The sequence below is a fragment of the Vulpes lagopus genome, chromosome 8, assembly GCF_018345385.1.
Source record: "Vulpes lagopus strain Blue_001 chromosome 8, ASM1834538v1, whole genome shotgun sequence".
In the NCBI taxonomy this organism is placed as follows: Eukaryota; Metazoa; Chordata; class Mammalia; order Carnivora; family Canidae; genus Vulpes; species Vulpes lagopus.
The window spans coordinates 111,366,301-111,386,502 of NC_054831.1; the positions used below are offsets into that span (position 1 = coordinate 111,366,301).

At 42.0% G+C, this 20,202-nt stretch overlaps 1 protein-coding gene across 14 annotated transcripts in view; it reads right to left on the reverse strand.

Moving 5' to 3' along the window:
• Positions 1 to 12,678: 12,678 nt before the first annotated feature.
• Positions 12,679 to 20,202, reverse strand: part of CHD9 (chromodomain helicase DNA binding protein 9) — a 222,428-nt gene continuing 214,904 nt past the window's right edge. For 6 of the 14 annotated variants that reach the window (XM_041766070.1, XM_041766071.1, XM_041766069.1 and 3 more), the window contains one exon: positions 12,680 to 19,111. In XM_041766070.1, the coding sequence (XP_041622004.1) occupies positions 18,230 to 19,111 (882 nt within the window). In that variant the 3' untranslated portion in view covers positions 12,680 to 18,229. Of the gene's footprint in view, positions 19,112 to 20,202 lie in introns of all 14 variants that reach the window. The other 8 variants (XM_041766079.1, XM_041766078.1, XM_041766081.1 and 5 more) reach the window with 4 other exon arrangements.

A 20,202-nucleotide genomic window follows, 5' to 3' on the forward strand; every position in this document is an offset into this window, starting at 1 on the left:
AGATTGCCCTTTGTAATGTGAGTGGGCCTCGTACAATCAGTTGAAGGCCTCAATAGAACAAAAAGACTTACCTCTCTCAAGCAAAAGAGAATTCTGCTAGAGACAGCTTTTGAACTTTAACCCCCTGAAGAACCCATTGGCTCTTCCCTAGGTCTTCAGCCTGCTGGCACACCTGCAGATTTTGAACTTTTCAGTCTCTATAGTCATGTGAACCAATTCCTTAAAATTGATCAATCTCTATCTCTCTCTTTTTCTGCCTCTCTCTTTTATTGGTCTGCTTCTCTGGAGAAGCCTGACTAATAAGCAGCTAAGGTAACATTTTTTTTTTTAAGATTTTATTTCTTTATTTATGAGAGGCCTGGAGACCCAAGATCACACCCAGGGCTGACAGTGGCGCTAAACCACTGAGCCACCCGGGCTGCCCTAAGATAACATTTTTAAAAAGTGAGTCATATCTTGTCTCTCCTCTGCTCAAAATACCTCAATGTTTCCCATCTGATTCAGAATAAAAACCAAAGTCAAGAAAATGGCCTTGTAAAGTCCTTTAGGATCAGCCTCATCTACCTACCTCCTCAAGCACATCTCCTGCTACCCTTCCCCTCTCTACTTCTGCCATTGCAGCCTATATGAATAAAGGTACAAAATGCCTTACTTTGTGATGTGTCAGGCATGAATGGTGTTTGTAAAGTCATGAGCTTGGGATATGATCACCAAGTGGATGAGTGGGGAAGAGAAGAGGATAAAGAATGGACTCCAGGGTTCGGAGGTCTGAGGGGAGGAGGAAGAGAAGAGGCAGCAAGTGAGCAACAAAAGAGGAAAAGGCAGGCAGTGTGGTGCCTGGAAGTGAAGAAAGAGCCTCAAGGGAAACGGAGCGAGCATCTGTGTCTAGTGATATTGATGAGACAAGAAGAAACACAAATGTCCTTTGGACTGGTTGGTCATGCTCACCAGGGGACGATTCGGCCAGTGGTGACAGAAAACCAGATTGAGGTAGGTTTGGGAGGGTTTGGGAGGAGACAAATCAGAATGTAGAGAATCCTTGAGTTTTCCTGAAAAAGGGAGAAGAAAAATAGTACAGGAGCCAGAGAGGATGTGCGGTCAGAAGAGTTCTGTTTTGTTCTTTCATGTGCTGTTACCTTAGGGGTGAAAGAAACAAGGGGCACCTGGGTGGCTCAGTCTGTCAAGCTGGGTTTCAGCTCAGCTCATGATCTCAGGGTGGTGAGATCGAGCTAGGTATGGGGCTCCACGATCAGCCGGTCGGCTTGAGATTCTCTCTCTCTGTCTCTCTGCCCCTCCCCCTACTTGCATGCACACCCTCTGGCTCTTTCATAAAAAATAAATAAATAAAATATTTTTTAAAACCCAACCAGAGCATGTTTGGTGTTGGTAGAAACGATTCAGAACTGGGACCCCCTCGGCTCCTGCTTCCTGTCCTCTTGGAGCAGAGGGAGCGGCTCCTCGCGGACGCATCCCCTACCTGTGCCCCCGACGCCCGCCCTCGCGCGCCCCCGGGGCCTCCTGCTGCGGCCACCCGCGCGCAAGACGCTCCCTAACGACACCCCACACCTGCACGGGTTCCGGATCCCGTGGGAGCCCAGCCAGGCCTCGGCTCCCTGCCTCCCGCCCTGCCGAAACCAATCCTCGCCGCCCCTGCCGCTTCCCGGTGTCTGGCTCCGGAGCCTCTGAGCTCGGCACCCCGGGGACACGGGGGAGGGGTGTCCGGCTGGGCGCCTCTGACCCTGGCACCCCGGGGACACGGGGGAGGGGTGTCCGGCTGGGCGCCTCTGAGCTCGGCACCCCGGGGACACGGGGGAGGGGTGTCCGGCTGGGCGCCTCTGACCCTGGCACCCCGGGTAGACGGGGGAGGGGTGTCCGGCTGGGCGCCTCTGAGCTCGGCACCCCGGGGACACGGGGGAGGGGTGTCCGGCTGGGCGCCTCTGAGCTCGGCACCCCGGGTAGACGGGGGAGGGGTGTCCGGCTGGGCGCCTCTGAGCTCGGCACCCCGGGGAGACGGGGGACGGGTGTCCGGCTGGGCGCCTCTGAGCTCGGCACCCCGGGGACACGGGGGAGGGGTGTCCGGCTGGGCGCCTCTGAGCTCGGCACCCCGGGGACACGGGGGAGGGGTGTCCGGCTGGGCGCCTCTGAGCTCGGCACCCCAGGGACACGGGGGAGGGGTGTCCGGCTGGGCGCCTCTGAGCTCGGCACCCCGGGGAGACGGGGGAGGGGTGTCCGGCTGGGCGCCTCTGACCCTGGCACCCCGGGGAGACGGGGGAGGGGTGTCCGGCTGGGCGCCTCTGAGCTCGGCACCCCGGGGAGACGGGGGACGGGTGTCCGGCTGGGCGCCTCTGAGCTCGGCACCCCGGGGACACGGGGGAGGGGTGTCCGGCTGGGCGCCTCTGAGCTCGGCACCCCGGGGACACGGGGGAGGGGTGTCCGGCTGGGCGCCTCTGAGCTCGGCACCCCAGGGACACGGGGGAGGGGTGTCCGGCTGGGCGCCTCTGAGCTCGGCACCCCGGGGAGACGGGGGAGGGGTGTCCGGCTGGGCGCCTCTGAGCTCGGCACCCCGGGGACACGGGGGAGGGGTGTCCGGCTGGGCGCCTCTGACCCTGGCACCCCGGGGACACGGGGGGAGGGGTGTCCGGCCCCGGCGCTCAGCCGCAGCCAGCAGTAACCGCTCCCCCTCCGCGACCCCTCTGCCCCGGGCCTCGGGGAACCCCCTCCCGGCTCCCCTCCTGTGTGCTCGCCCGGCTGCGCCCCTTCCCCGTTCGCCGGCCTCGGTCCCCAGGCCCCCCAGCTCTTCTCTCCCGGCCCGGCCCTCTCTTTCTGGGCAGCTCACCCAGCCCGCAGCCTGGATCCCCGGCCGGCCCCCGCCAAGGCGTCTCGGGGCACACCTGTGTCCGGGGCACACCTGTGTCCCCAGGCGCTCCGCCTCCACCTGCGGGACGCTGCAGAGTAGCCGGGCCAGCGCCCGCGCAGGATCCGCCGCCTGCCCCCCGCCCCCCGTCCTGCCCCCACCCCCAGAGGCCCGCCGCCGCCCCGGGTCCTCAGCCCGGTCACGGTCCCCGAGCGCCGTGGATTTCGCCGCCCGGTAAGCAGAGCGCGTAGGGGCTGCGTTTCCTCAGCGAGGGCAGGAGACGCTGCTTGGCGCAGGGTGCGTGGAGGCTGGTGACCCTGGGCCTGACCTGGGGCCGCAGCCGGAGCGGCCCAGCGGGGATGCTGAGCGGGAGCAGCACCCTGTCGAGGCCCGCGGGATTCAGAGGGCTTGAGGTGGGAGGGTGCTCGGTGGGCCGCAGCAATGGCCCGGAGTCAGCGCGCCCCGAGCAGAGCCACAGGGCAAGAGTGGTAGGAACTGGTGTCAGAGGGGTGCGGAGGCTGCTCTCGTGCATGCTCAGGGGTCAAGGTGAGGCCTCTGGCTTGCGCTGCATTGCAGTGGGACGCCGGAGTGGGGGCTGGCTTGATCTGACTTATGATGTTATTTTATTTTATTTTTTAAGATTTTATTCATTTATTCATGACACACACATACAGAGAGAGAGAGAGAGAGAGACAGAGACAGAGACAGAGAGAGACAGAGGGAGAAGCAGGTTCCCCACAGGGAGCCTGATGTGGGACTCGATCCTGGGTCTCCGGGATCACAACTTGAGCCTAAGGCAGATGCCCAACCGCTGAGCCACTCAGGGTCCCTGATTTAGGATTTTAAAGGCTTAGGGCTGTAGGTGGAACAGACGATTAGGTTGACCACTTAGGAGGTTTTGTAATAGTTCACATGAGATATCACAGTGGTTGGAACCAGAATGGAGACAGTAGAGGTAGGGAGGTGCCCAGATTCAGGAGATACACCTCCCCAAAATTTTACTATGATATAATTTATAGGGGTCCCTGGGTGGTTCCAATGGTTAAGCATCTGCCTCTGGCTCAGGTTGTGATCTCAGGGTCCTGGGATCAAGCCCGGTGTCAAGCTCCTGGCTCGTTGGGAGTCTGTTTCTCCTCCCTCTTCCTCTCGCCCTGTTCGTGCTCTCAATCTCTCTCTCTCTCTCTCTCTCTCTCTCTCTCTCATTCTCTGTGTCTCTCTGTCTCAAATGGATAAATAAAATCTTAAAAAAAAAAGAAAAATAATTTATACATGTAGATGTATATAAAACAAAATATACGTAAACAAAGAAGCTGAAAGAAGAATAAATAACAAAACCAATATTCACATGACCACCACCCAAGTTGAGAATTATAAATGCCTTAGAAGGGTCTGATGGCCGCATACGACAGTCCTCCCCATTCTTTTAGAGGTAACCACTAACTTTTTTTTTTTTTAATTTTTATTTATTTATGATAGTCACAGAGAGAGAGAGAGAGGCAGAGACACAGGCAGAGGGAGAAGCAGGCTCCATGCACCGGGAGCCCGACGTGGGATTCGATCCCGGGTCTCCAGGATCGCGCCCTGGGCCAAAGGCAGGCGCCAAACCGCTGTGCCACCCAGGGATCCCGGTAACCACTAACTTAATTGGTATATTAATGATTCTCTTGCTTTTCTCTCTCCCTTTTTAAAATATTTTATTTATTCATGAGACACAGAGAGGCAGAGACTAGGCAGAGGAAGAAGCAGGCTCTCTGCAGGAAGCCCAATGCAGGACTCGATCCCAGGACCCCAGGATCACGCTTTGGGCCAAAGGCAGGCGTTCAACCACTGAGCCACCCAGGTGTCCCTCCCCTGCTTTTCTTTATACTTGCGCTGCTTATATCTGTACCTCCAAATAATAGAGTGCTGGGTTTTGAGAGACTAGGAGGTGAGCACTAGTGTAGTGGTGTCAGGGAGAGGTAACTATGCCTCTGCATCTTACACGCAGCCTCCCGGGAGCAGGGGAGCTGAACAGGGCCTAAGGAACTCGGTCTTGGCTTTACCTTTTGGAGGCTTGTAAGGGTTCCTGCTAGGATGTCAGGGTCAAGGTCATTGGGGGAGTCCTGAGAAGTAGAGCATTCATAGCAGCCGGAGGATCTAGAAGTATCACCCTCAGAATCCTGAAATTACTTGATGAAGTGTTCTGGGGTGGGTTTATGTTTATTCATAGTGCTGGACGTTCAATAAGTAATGTCCAATCTTGGGACATTTCCTTGAATTATTTAGGTCACAGATATTCTTTCTTTTTGTTCTGTTAATTGTATATTGGACCTTCTAGATTGCTCTTGGAATTTTTTTTTCTTTACCTTCCGTCTCTTTGCCTATTTTCTGAAACATTGTCTCAACTAACTACTCCTATTTAACATTTCTGTTGAAGTTTCATTTCTGCTAACATGTTTTTACTGACTTTTTCTTCTCTGAATTTGTAGAAATATATTCTATTGCTCTATATATTACACGTAAACTAATATGCATTGTTTGCCTCATCTTCTTTCTCTCCATGGACGCAATTCTCAATCTCTTTGAAAACTTTTGGTAAGATTTCCTCTCTCGGCAGTTTCTGTTCCCTGCTCTTTGTTGTTTATCTGATTAAATATTTCTTATTTATTCATTTGAGAGACAGAGAGAGCACAAGCAGGGGGAGAGGCAGAGGGAGAAGGAGAAGCAGATCCCCTGCTGAGCGGGAGCCCCACCTGGGGCTCCATCCCAGGACCTGGAGATCATGACCCCAGCCGAAGGCAGGCGCTTAAGCATCTGAGCCATCCAGGTGCCCCTGTTTGTCTGTTTGGTCTGTCTTCTCTGTTAAAAGTTTTCCTCTGATGTCTGATAGATCTTGGCAATTGCTCATAATTAAAACTTTGGGGATAAAAGAACTGATGGGTGTAAATGGGCATGAGGTTTCTTTTTAGGGTGATATAAATGTTTTATTTATTTTATTTATTTTTAAATAGAAGTTATTTATTTATTTATTTATTTATTTATTTATTTATTTATTTATTTATGATAGTCACACACACACACAGAGACAGAGACATAGGCAGAGGGAGAAGCAGGCTCCATGCACCGGGAGCCCAACGTGGGATTCGATCCCAGGTCTCCAGGATCACACCCTAGGCCAAAGGCAGGCGCTGAACCGCTGCGCCACCCAGGGATCCCCGATATAAACGTTTTAAAATTGGATTGTGGTCCTAGGGCGCCTGGCTGGCTCAGTTGGTTAAGCATCTCACTCTTGATTTTGACTCAGGTCATGATATCAGGATTGTGAGATCGAGCCCCACATTGGGGTCCGCACTGGGTATGAAGCCTGCTTAAGATGCTCTCTCTCCTTCTGCCTCTCCACAATCCCCCCCCCGATAATCATAAAATATAAAATAACACAGGATTGTGGTAATGACTGTACAACTCTGTAAATATACTAGAATCTATTGATTTGTACATGTTTAATGGGTGAATTTGTACTATATAAATTACATCTCAATAAAGCTTTTTTTTAAGCTAATAGGAAGCTCTCAGTACATAAATGAGGCTTGATGACTGTAGGACACGGTGTTTTCAAGCTTGGGACTACTGACATTTTGCACCTGATAATTCCTTGTTGTGGGGTGGGAGGTAGGGACTGTCCTGTGCGTCGTAAGATGTTTAGCGTCGTAAGATGTTTAGCAGCATCGCTGATACCTACCAGCAGATGCCAGTGGGAAACACACCCGTCATCGAATTGTGACACTGAAAATGTCTGTAGACATTGCCAAATGTCCCCTGGGGAGAGAAATTGCCCCCCACTGAGAAACACTGTGTAGGGTAATCAAAGTGTGCTATTTGTTGGGTAACCATCATGAAAATAGCTTTTAAAGTGCTTTCTTGGGGAAAAAAATAGAGTCCCCAGTGAATTGTCTTTGAATCTCCTGCTACAAAATGTCTGGATGCCAGAATTCTGGGAGCCAACTGGGGGAAATGGCTCAGGATAGTAAGCTTTAGTAGCAGTCACTTAATCTTTTTGTTTCCATACGGTGGGCGGCCACGTCCTTGCTTGTGCCCGGAGGTGCCCAGGGCAGAAAAACTTTCCAGACTCCAGACCTTTACCAAGACGCCAGGGGGACAGTCAGTGGCCAAGAGTGGGGAAAGGCTTCCCACTTTTTCTGTTAATAGTCACTCTTTTATTCTTAGTTGTAGATGAATTTGGGGCTGCTAAATCCTAAAATGTTTTGGGATACAGAAATGTAACTTGGATTAACTTTCAGCCTACCTTTCTTTTTTCTTTTTTCTCTTTCCTCTTCTTTAGTTTTCTTTCCTTCTTTCTCCTTCCTTCTTTTTTTTCTTCCTTCCTTCCTTCCTTCCTTCCTTCTTTCTTTCTTTCTTTCTTTTTCTTTCTTTCTTTTTCTTTCTTTCTTTTTCTTTCTTTCCTTTTCTTTTCTTTTCTTTGCTTTTCTTTTCTTTTCTTTTCTTTTCTTTCTTTTCTTTTCTTTCTTTTCTTCTTCTTTCTTTCCCGAAGATCTAATCAGCTTTATTAAGCAACACATGAATCTGGCAGCCTCCCATTTAGCAAATGGAAAGGAGGTCCCAGTTTTCAGCGTTTCCTACTGTCAATTTGGGATTTAGCTTTTTTTTTTTCTGGAAACTTTGGTCAATTTTCAGTGGTCTGCTTCAGTTTCCAAAATTTTATAACTGTGTGGAGGTTTTTTTTTTTTCCTATTCTCCCTGTACTATGGGTTGTCATTTAAAAGAATTCCTTTTACTGCAATTTAGTGGATTTGGTGACAATGCAAAATTATATGCATATGTTGGGTTCATTCCCTGGACCTGGAAAATGGAATACGAAACAGTATTTATTGATGGATTGGATATGGAGGGGGGTGGCAGTTGTCAAGGATGACACCTGTGTTAGGTCTGAGCATCTAAAAGTATGGTGAGGAGTAATCTAGGTTTGGAGCCTAGGTTTGGACATGTAGATGGGGGTGTCATGCAGCCAACCAGATATTCTAGGCTGGAGTTGAAGTGGAGATCACAGATTAGAGAAATTTCCTGGTCTCATCTTGGCAGTAAATGCACAGGGGGCAAAAGAGGTTCCAGAACCCTTGCTTTTCCTGTTGTCCCAAGGGCCTGCTCTTGAGTAGCAGGAGCTGCTAGCCAGTCTAAACCTCAAGGATCAGCAAAAGAGGTCAGTAGAGGAAGCAGTGGTTTCCATAATCTCAGGAGCTCCATGGAGGCCAGGCTGTGTAAGATGTGATGGGGGAAAATGACTGAGTTTTTTGAGGTTAAAATTAAAAAGATTTTACATTGAGTTCATAAATTTTACCTTCGGTATTTTAAAACAATTTTATTGAGACAAAATCCACATACCATACAATTCACCCCTTTACAATTCACCATACAATTCAGTAGTTTTTTTAGTATATTCATATTTAAGCAACAACCTCAAATCTATTATTGGAACATTTCCATCATTTCATAAAAACAAAAACAAAAACCCCATACCCATTAGCAGTCTAATGCTCCCAGTCCTGGGCAACCACTAATCTACTTTCCATCTCTACAGAAAATTTGCCTATTCAAGACATTTCATATAAACAGAATCATACACTATGTGATCTTTTATTTCATTTAGCAAAATATTTTCAAGGCTTATCCATGACGGAGCTTGGGGTTCCTGGGTGGTTCAGCGGTTTAGCGCCTGCCTCTGGCCCAGGGTGTGGTCCTGGAGTCCCGGAATCGAGTCCCACATCAGGCTCTTTGCATGGAGCCTGCTTCTCCCTCTGCCTGTGTCTCATGAATAAATAAATTTAGAGAGGCAGAGACACAGGCAGAGGGAGAAGCAGGTCCCATGCAGGGAGCCCCACAAGGGACTCGATCCTGGGTCTCCAGTATCATGCCCTGGGCTGAAGGCGGCGCTAAACTGCTGAGCCACCTGGGCTGTCCCTAAATAAAAATCTTAAAAAAAAAAAAAAATTCATGCCTTTTAATTGGTGACTAATATTCATATTTAATTTATCCATTTATCAGTTGATGGACATTTGGGTTTTTTATACTTGGGGGCTCCTATGAACACTAATATGAATATTTGTTGAAAAGTTTTTGTGTGGGCGTATGTTTTTATTTCTTTGGGTCTCTACCTAGGAATAGAATTGCTGAGTCATAGGGCAATACCACAAGCAATTGCAAAACTGTGTTCCAGAATGTGCGCACCATTGTACATTCTCTCCAGCAGTGTAAGAGAGTTCTAATTTCTTCACATATTTGCTAACATTTGTTATCATCTGCCTTTTTGATTCTGTCCATCTTAAGGGTTATAAAGTTTTTAATTTTGATTGGCATTTATCTGATGGCTAACAATGTTGAGCATATTCTCATGTGCTTATTAGCCATTTGTATATCTTCTTTAGAGAAATGTCTATTCAAATCTTTTGCCCATTTTACAACTGGGCTTTTGTCTCCATTGCTGGGTTGTAAGATTTTTTTTAAAAAGATTTTATTTATTCATGAGAGACACAGAGAAAGAGAGGCAGAGACATAGAAAGAGAAGCAAGCTCCCTGCGGAAGCCTGATGTGGGACTCAATCCCAGGACCCAGGATCACACCCTGAGCCAAAGACAGACACTCAACCATTGAGCCACCCAGGCGCCCCTGTACGATTTCTTCATATTTTCTGCTACAAGGTATTTATCCGATACATGACTTGCAAATATTTCCCCAAGTTCTGTGGGTTGTCTCTCTCTTTCAAATAAATACAAATCTTTTTTTTTTTTAAAGAATCATTTTGCCTATTCTGAATCCTTGCATCTCTATATGAATTTTGGGATCCAGTCGTCAATTTTGGCAAATAAGCCAGCTTGGGTTTTGATAGGAGCTACACTGAATCCATACATCAGTTTGGGGATTCTTGTAATTTATTTAGGTCCTCTTTAATTTCTTTCAGTGGGGCAGCCCAGGTGGCTCAGAGGTTCAGTGCCTGCCTTCAGCCCAGGGTGTGATCCTGGAGACCTGGGTTCGAGTCCCATGTTGGGCTTCCTGCGTGGAGTCTGCTCCTCCCTCTGCCTCTCTCTCTCTCTCTCTCAATAATAAATAAAATCTTTAAGAAAAATAATTTCTTTCAGTGATGTTTTGTTGTTTTCAGTGTACAGGTTTTGTTTTTGTTTTTTTTTTTTAAGATTTTATTTATTCATAGAGACAGAGGGAGAGAGTAGCAGAGACACAGGCAGAGAGGGAAGCAGGCTCCATACAGGAAGCCTGACGTGGGACTCGATCCCAGGTCTTCAGGATCACACCTGGCTGCAGGCGGCACTAAACCGCTGCGCCACCAGGGCTGCCCAGTGTACAGGTTTTGTATTCTTTTGTTGAGTTTATTTCTAAATATTTTCTTTTTGAAGCTACCATAAATTTGTTTTCTTAATTTCATTTACCAATTGTTTTTGCTTGTGTTATAGAAATACAATGGTTTTTTTATGTTGAACTTGTGTTCTGCAACCTTGTTAAAAATTTTTATTAGTTCTAATAGCTGTATTTGTTTTATAGTGAGTTTCTTAGGATTTTCTATTTACAAGATCATCTCATCTGCAACAGTTTTTCTTCTTGCTTCCCAGTATGGATGCCTTTTTCTCCTCTTCTTGCCTTATCGCCCTGAATAGAACCTCCAGGACAATATTCGGTAAAAGTGCCAAGAGTGGACACCCTGGTCTTGTCATGACTTAGAAGATATTCAATCTTGGGGCACCTGGGTGGCTCAGTCGGTTAAGTGACGGACTCTTGATTTTGGCTCAGGTCATGATTTCAGGGTCATGAAATTAAGTCCTGCTTTGGGCTCAGCAAGTGGAGCCTGCTTGAGAGTCTTTCTCTCTTCCTGTCCTTCTGTCCCTCCCCCTCATTCACTCTCTTTCTTAAAAAAAAAAAAATTCAATCTTTATTAAGTATGATGTTAGTTGTGGGTATTTTATGGATGCCTTTTACCAGGTTGAGGACGTTCTCTTGTATCCCTACTGTTTTTGTTTTTAAAACATGAAAGGGTATTGGATCTCATGAAACTTTTTAAAAAATTTTTTAAAAATATTTTATTTATTTATTCATTCAGATAGAGAGAAGCAGAGACACAGAGGAGAAGCAGGCTCCATGCAGGAAGCCCTATGCGGGACTCGATCCCAGGACTCCAGGATCACGCCCTGGGCCGAAGGCAGGTGCCAAACCCCTGAGCCACCCAGGGATCCCAAAACTTTTTTTTTTAATCAGTTTATTTTTTTAGGTTTTATTTAAATTCATGTTAGTTAACATATAGTGTATTATTAGTTCCAGGGGTAGAATTTGGTGATTCATCACTTGCATACAACACCCAGCGCTCATTATGAGTGCCCTCCTTAATGTTTGCCACCCATCTAGCCCATCCCCCCACTCATTTCCCTGTGAAATGTTTTTTTCTGCATCTATTGAGACAATTATGAGGCTTCCCTTCCTTTTTTCTGTTAATAGTACATCCTTGTTTCTTGTCTGTTGAAGCAATTTTGCAATCCTGGGATAAATCCAACTTGGTCATGGTGTATAATACCTTTCATATGTTGCTGGATTCAGTTTGCATTTTATAGCCATATGGGCTATCAATCGGCAGTTTCCTTGTGGTGTTTTTGGCTTTAGTATCAGGATAGTATGGGCCTCATAAGACAAATTGGGGAATATTTCCTCTTCCATTTTTGGAAGAGCATGTGAGGAATAGGTGCTCTTTTTTCTTTTCTCCTCAATGAAGCCACCTCATCCAGGGATTTTATTATGTATTTTTGTTGCTGTTACTAATTCAGTCTCATTACTTTATTATGCTCTTTATTATAGTCTCAACTTTTTCTTGATTCAGTTTTACTAGTTTGTGTCTCAGAATTTGCCACTTCAACTAATTTTATCTAATTTATTGGCATACAATATTCATATTATTCCTATGATCCTTTTTTATTACTGTAAGGATAGGAATATCCTTTCATCTTTGAATCTAGTAATTTGAAGCTTCTTTGTTTTTACTGATCAGTCTAGCTGAAGATTTGTCAATTTTGTTGTTTTTTTAAAAGACCTACCTTTAATTTTGTAAATTTTCTTTAATTTTTACTTCATTAATCAGGCTGAAATCTTTATCTACTTCTTGCTTTGGGTTTAATTGGATCTTTTCCTAGTTTCTTAAAGGAGAAGGTTATGTTGATCTGAGATTTTTTTCTTAATATAAGTATAAACACACTTAGAAATTTCCTTTTATGCACCGCCTTGGCTACATCTCATATGATTTGGTATGTTGTATTTGCTTTCATTCATCTGAAAATATTTTCTAATTTCCTTTGAGATTGAGATTTCTAAGACTCATTGGTTATTTATGAATGTGTTATTTAATTTCCACATATTTGTGAATATCCATGCTTTGTGACTGATTTCAAATTCCATTCCATTGTAGCTGGAGAACATACTTGGTATTATTAAATCTTTCAAAATTTGAGACTTGATTCATAGTCTATGCTGGAGAATTGTCTTGTGTGCCTTAAAATAATTTTTTAAAAATCCTGGTGGTGTGTCTAACATGCTTCTTAGGTCTAGTTGGTTTAAGGTGTTGTCTAAACTTCTGTTTTGTTGTTGACCATTTGCCTACTTGTTCTATCCATTATTGAAAGTGAGATACTTATGTCTCCAAGCATTATCATGTATATTTTCTTTTCAATTTTGTTAGTTTTTGCTGCATGTATTTTGTGGTTCTGTTGTTAGGTTCCTGTATAAGTCTTATATTTTCCTGATGGAATGACCCTTATAACATTATAAAATGTTCTCATTAATTTCTAGCAACATTCGTTTCAAAGTTGATCTTTTATTAGTATAGATACTCCAGTTTTCTTATGTTTACTGTTTACATGATATATCATAGATACATCATGCATATTTATGATAGATATGACCTAAATAATTCATATATATCTAAATAATTCACATATACATACATGAATTATTTAATTATAATCAATGAGAAAGCATGTCAAATCAGTGGAGACATCATATACTAAATAATGCTGGGATACTGCATAATTTTTTTTTTAAAAATTCAAATTATGATTCTTATACTATACGTAATTTTTTTTGTAAAAAAAATTACAAAATAAATTCTAAGTCAACAAAGGTACTAAATATTAAAAAAAAGTAAACATATATAGAATTTGGGGTGAAAAGATTTTTTCTGTGGAAAAATGTCAGAAACTTAAATGTGAAAAAATGGAATATCAAAATGACCACAAAAAATGTAAAACTTGCACATTAAAAAACAAAAACAAAACTCACAGGCAAATTGAGAAAAATATTTACCACTTATTTAACAGATATTGCACAGAGAACATGAACAGTTAATACACAGAATACAAATGGCCTTATGAAGAGATACGAAATTTTATATTGCTAATATAGAAATGTAAACTAAAATAAGAATCTATTTCTTTGTATATCAAATTGACAAAGATTAAAAAATATTTTCATGCCCAGGGTTGCTAAAGAGACACGGAAAAGGAAGTAGTTTAATGCTCTGCTGTTGGGGTAGAAAACAATACAATCCAACTGGTCTTGAAATTCAAACATACCTTTTTCATGCCTAGGTATTTATTTTAATGAAAAAAAATCATAAGTGTATGAAAAGATTTAACTACAAACATATTATTGCTTAAATAGCCTCAAACTGAAAAATATCTAAATGCTCAATAATTGGGCACTAAATAATGTTGCATCTGTATAGTGGAATGAGAAAGTCCTTAAAAATGCTGTGAAAGATTCTTTAATGACATGGAAAAAATTATCATGATATATAGTAAATGAAAGAGGTTACAAAGTGGTATGTACAGTATAACTCCATTCTTAATAATATATAATATGTATATGCAAAGAAAAATGACCCAAAGGTTAACAGTTATCTCTGAGCATTCAACATTATGGGGGGGGGTTGGTTTATTTTGTGCTTCCCCAATTCCTCCTCAATGCCCCATCCCCCAATTTTCTAGAATATGTATGTCTTATTTTTTAGTAAGAAAAAGGAAGAATAATTTAAAAATTCATCAAGATGGTACTTTTGCCTATTAATTTGGCAAAGATTACTTCAAAAGACAATACACAGTATTGGTAAGATTTTGGGGTGAGCATGCACAAAATGTATGCTGCTGTGGAAGTAGAAATTGCTACTAATGGCATCGTTGTAAACTTGGCAACACAAATCAAAATCCTTAAAAACAGAGGAAGTACTTTCACTTCTAGGGATTAAGGAAGTCATAGGGATTAATGCAAAAGATGCATATAGAAACTCAAATGTCCATTTTTAAGTACATAGATAAGTTACATCTTACGTAGACATGAGACAATACTATGTATTAAGCATCACAACGCAGGGTACTAATGACATAGGTCAGTATATTAAGGGCAGAACAGTAAATATTATGTCCCAAATAATATTTTACATGAAGATGTATTGTCTAAGTTTCCTAGAGCTACCATAACAAATTATCACAAACAGGGTGGCTGAGAACAACAGAAATTTATTCTCCCACAATTCAGGCCAGAAGTCCAAAATCAAGGTGTTGGCCAGCTTGCTTCCTTCTGGAGGCTCTGAAGGACAATCTGCTGCTCTCCTAGCTTCTGGCATTGCTGACAATCCTGGGGTGTTCCTTGGCTTGCATCTGTATTACTCCAATCTCTGCTGCCTGGCCCTTGACTTTCTTCCCTTTGTCCTCTCCTCTTGTTATCAGGAACCAGTCATTGGACTTGGGGCCCACCCTGACTTAGTATAATGGCATCATAACTAATTACACACGCTAGGACCCTATTTCCGAATAAGGTCACATACTGAGGTTTTGGGTTGAATAAATTTTTGTATGACACGATTCAACCCACTACATGTAGATAATACACATAAAAAAACACTGGATATCTGTATGAACAGTATTTATCTCAGTGTGGGTTTATGATGATTTCAGTATTTTTTCTTTGTGCTTTTCTGCATCTTAAAATAAATAGCTTATGTGCTGGAGTTGTATTTATGGAGAGACTAAGTTCTAAATTTGTTGCAGAAGATGAACATTTACCTGTAGTCAAAAAATCACTCTCTCTCCTATAGCTCACAAACTACAGAATACATTGTTTTGTACATAGTGTATCTTCTTTCAAAAACATCTAACATAGCCAGTTCTTCCTCTAGCACTGGTACAGATAGATTACTGTTCCTCTAGGTGAGCACTAGACAAAGTAGTTGGCTTGTGTTTACATGCTATATTGTACAAAAACAAAGTTTTCCTAAGCATGAAAGTATAGTTGAATGGGTTCCAAGTTAAATGAGTGCATGATGAGACTACTGTTCTATCTTTCTAATTAGGGGAATACTAAATTTCTTTCATGTTTACAAAAACACTGAAAACAATAGTGATGAATTAGGAAAGACTCTTGAGACTAAGGGGAGAAATAATCACTGATATCCAAAATATACTCCTTTATGATGTTATGCACATCTTTCTGGACAATTTTAAAGGTCAGGAGAAGAAAAGTTAAGGAAATAATGATATTGTGAATATAGTTATGGCCAACTTCTGTCTTTTAAAAATTCTTCCGAGGTATACTTTCCTTTTAGAGATTTAGGACTATGGTTGCTTTCACAAATGAATTAAGATAAATTACAGATAAAAGTCAATTAAAAAAAGGAGTATTGTCATGTACAGAGGCTGACATCATGGGTAGTCAAAGAATATGTTTAATAAAAAATAATTAAACTTCCATTTGCTCTATAGAACATCATAGAAAGTAATTTAATAAATTACAAATGACTTTTTAAGACGTTTGCTCAACTACAGAAAGCAAATTCAGACTACACAAAACACAACTGGTAAATATTGCAAATGTCCAAAAGAAAAATTGGACTAAGACTTGAATCATGAAACCTGAAACAAGGGCTATAAATACAAGGCAATAACAGCTATAATTCTTTTAGTAACTACCAACACATACTTGGATATCCTTTCAACTGCAACTTTAGTATTATGTAATTCTACTGATTTTTTTTTTCCTTATAACCCTTAACTTTACACAACCATATTTGCATTTTTTTAAGCTGACAGCTGGACAACTTTTCCCCAATCAATACTAAATAGAAGTGTCTTGAAACCCAAGAGAAAGTTTAAAGTTAGTATTAGCCTTAATGCTTTGAAAACTGCAATTGCCTTATTACATAGAAAGAGAATCACTAAGATGTTAACCAAATTCATTTGATCATACTTAGGAAAATACTTTATCTCATAAATTTGATATAAATTAGATTTTTAGTGACAAGATCTAGGGCTTTTTTTTTCCCTTTTTTTTTTTTTTAATTGGGGGAAAGAAAGGAATAAAGATTATGTGGGTAGAACTAGAGGGAGAGAGGGAAATATGGATGGTGTTGAAATACCCCACCTGCAAACTAAGTTAACTGTGTTTGAAAAACTTTGGCTATCTCATAGGTGTATTCTAGTTAAACAAAAGTGCAATACTGCAAAGGGAAGATACTAAATATGTAATATATCATTTTCATGATGAAGAATTACTACCCACTTCTCCTGGATGGGCATTATAGTGACTATTGCTAAGACATTGCATAAAGAACTATCAATTCAAAGTACTATTTTGGGAAAAATACAAAAAAGTCAATACAATCTCGATGGAACTTATATGATTTTGTAAATACATATAACACTGTCTCTATAATAAGGGATTAGTTATCCTACATACAGAAACATAATTTCCTGGTAAAGACCTGGGAAATTCCAATAGAATTTGATGGATTTATGACAAAACAGAGTGCTATCAAAACGCACTGAAAGTTATTTTTTTTTTCCTGTGGGAGAGAAGTGGGGTACTTTCCCCCCCTAAATTTACTCCCTCGCAAACTTTATCACTGACTTATTCAAGTACCAGAAAAATGCTAACATCTTTCTCTCCTTAGGGTGTAAATGATATTTTATGTCCAATTCAGTCCTAATTGTTTTAAATGTACATGAAAGTGATTGCGGATCTCTACATCTTGTCGGAATTAATAGCAGCTTTAGCAGGAGAAACTGTATCACAAGTCAAATATCGGACAAATTTTACATGAGAAAGGGTTCTAAGAAATTGATCAGAAGCCTTGGGCTCCATTTTTGTGGTTTACGGGTATAGCTTGTATATATTTTTTGAGATTATTCAAAGTGCATATTCAAAATGGGCCAACTCAGTATATTTAATATAAACTGACAACCCAACACTGATTCTGGGCAACATTTAGTCTGCTTATACCTAGAAACTCAAAAAAGAAATGAATTTAGACTATTCTGCATATTACTTTATCACTAGGATCTGTTAATCTTGGAATATTTCCATGACATAAAACACAAATAGAAATCTACACAAATAAAGCAAACAAACGGTTTCTTTTACATGAAGTATGCTGTGTGGAAGGTTCTTCTCAGTGGTATATCATGAGTTTGCCTTTTCTGAACCCTGGAAACAGACATTACTCATTGGAGACATAATGATTTCTTATAGGAGGCCAAACTTTGAATAAGTAAAACTAAGTATGTCTAGAGGGTGCCAAAATCACATGACACAAGATTCTTTTATGACTTAATTTTACTGATATCAGAGTTAAGCTCAGCAAAAAGCAAGTCCTATTTCTTGCCAGATTAACATGATATATAGGATGTGTTTAAAAAACCCCTGAAAACAAGTATAGAATTAGAAACGAATGTAAACTTTCTAAACTAACTCAGCTGAGGTAACAGGTAGCCAGTTAAATTGGCTGATTGGGAAACTTATTTCTTCTTTAAAACACACTTGTACCTGAATTGGAAACGTCAGCAGTGCATCACAACACTAGAGCATTTTCATGTAATTAAAGCAATGGATGGTGATGTAGATTCTACAGCTTTCATGACATTCATTAGCTGCCCAAATTATTGCTGAGTTTTGATCTGTAAATTATAGGTGTCAAGGAGGCTGTAAAACTATATTCAAATTAAATCAGTAATATGCATAAAGTATTCTGTGTTCACTGCAAATATATTAAATATACAACTCTTATTGAGCATAATTTTCATAAAATTAACCCCCAACAAAATTATAATGCCTTTTTGTTGTAATTTTACACCTTTATGTATTTGATAGTACATACGAGTTCAGAAACTTATGGATCTTAAGAAATATTACATGCAAAACGTCTCTGAAAGCAGTTTGCACTTCTAAACAAATAACTGAAATGTTCGGTCAGTAAGTTATTGATGCACTCAACACTGGGGTATTTACAATTCATAATTAAAGAAAAAAAATCCAAAATCAGTTCATAATTTAAGTGCAGTCTGGGAGTCAGTCTTCGTTACTAGAATCTGAATCCTCGGATGACGATGACGTACTGTCAGATCCAGATGAAGCATCGGCTTTCTCTGAACCCTCATCTGTGCTGTTCTCATTGAGAGGACTTGGTTCAGTTCCCCCTTTGTCTTCCTGATCTCTAACTCTAGAATCTTCCTCCTTTACTTCTAGGGACTTAGATGAGCCTAAGTCATTGTTTTTGTTTTTCTGTACATCAAAAGTATTGGACTGGGACAAAGTTGGCATATGGAGATTAAGGCCTGGAGTGAGCAGCATCCCTGGATAGAGTATATTAGATAGCAGTAGTGGGTTAAGAGCTAATGGGTTGGCAGCTGCAGCTGTATTTAATGCAGCAGTAGAGGATGTGGAAGGAGAACTTGACACAGAGTTTTCTCCCCCATTCTCTGAATTTTGACTCTCTGTCCTTTCTTTTTTTCCTTCTAGCTCCTTTGAGTCATTTCCCTTTTTCTCTTCTGTTCCAGATTCGGTAGGCTTTGTCAGGAGTCCTCCCATGCCCAGCAGATTTGGTAAGCCAGTCATTCCTGACAGCAGCATGGGAAACATGGCGGCCATGTTTTTAGCTTCTCCTCCAGAAGAAAGGCCAGCAGGCATTCCCATCAGCCCTGCGGTTACTTGCAGGGACTGCAAGTTTTGTAGGTTTTGTTGTAAGGCCTGAAGGGTTGTGAGATCCACACCTGGAAGTAATCCGTTGGCTAACAAAGGATTGCCTGACGCACTGGTGGCAGTTGCCGCTGCCGCTGCTGCCGCTGTGGCCTTGGCAATTCCACTTTTAGGCCGTCGCCCTCGCCTGCTGACTTCCTCTCTCACAACAGGACCAGTGAGAATACGCTCATACATACTTTCTGGAAGAAATCCCTGAAAAAAAAAATCAGCAACAATAGCTATATTAGAATAAAATAAATAGCTATCCCAATAAGATCGGTAATTATTCATGAACTTTAGTCTGTATTGATAGAACATAACCAATTATGGAAAAAATAGCCAGTTTCATATTATAAGTAGTGGTTTGAAATAGTTCTTCCACTTCTCATTTTTTCATAGGGTAAGAGAGCAGAAAGAGGTCTCTAGCTTTCTTCCATACTGTGAGGCATACATTTGTAGAAGAGTTCTAGCAAACAGAAGGTCCAAAGGCATTTTTTCATGAGGGTTACTTCCACACCCTTACATGTTTCACATCACTAATTACTCTAAAAGACTAAAGAAGTGCCCATCTTCCAAGCTAGAAGAACAATAAGGAAAGGATAGACAAAGTAAAAGGTTAAGATTACAATGATATTCTTCATGTGAATCTTTGTCACTTTGGGAATAATGGGAATAAGGGAGATAAAGCCATGCTGAAAACATTCAAATGATTCTCCCATGACTTTCTGTGCTCAGAACTCCTAGAAGTGATGGGAATTTAGAACCTTTAGATCAGCACTGTCCAACAGAAATATAATGCAAATTATATACATAATTTAAAATTTTCTAGTAGCTGCATGAAAAAAAGGTAAAATAGGGATGCCTGGGTGGCTCCATGATTGAGTGTCTGCCTTCAGCTCAGGGCGTGATCCTGGAGTCCTGGGATTGGGTCCTACATCGTGCTCCTAGAAGAGCCTGCCTCTCCCCCTGCCTATGTCTCCACCTCTATCTCTGTGTCTCTCATGAATAAATACATAAAATCTGGGATCCCTGGGTGGCGCAGCGGTTTGGCGCCTGCCTTTGGCCCAGGGCGCAATCCTGGAGACCCGGGATCGAATCCCACGTCAGGCTCCCGGTGCATGGAGCCTGCTTCTCCCTCTGCCTGTATCTCTGCCTCTCTCTCTCTCTCTCTGTGTGACTATCATAAATAAATAAAAAAAATTAAAAAAAAAAATTAAAAAAAAATACATAAAATCTTAAAAAAAATAAAGTAAAATAGAAACAGGTGATATTAATTTTAGTAATATAGTCTATTTAACACAATT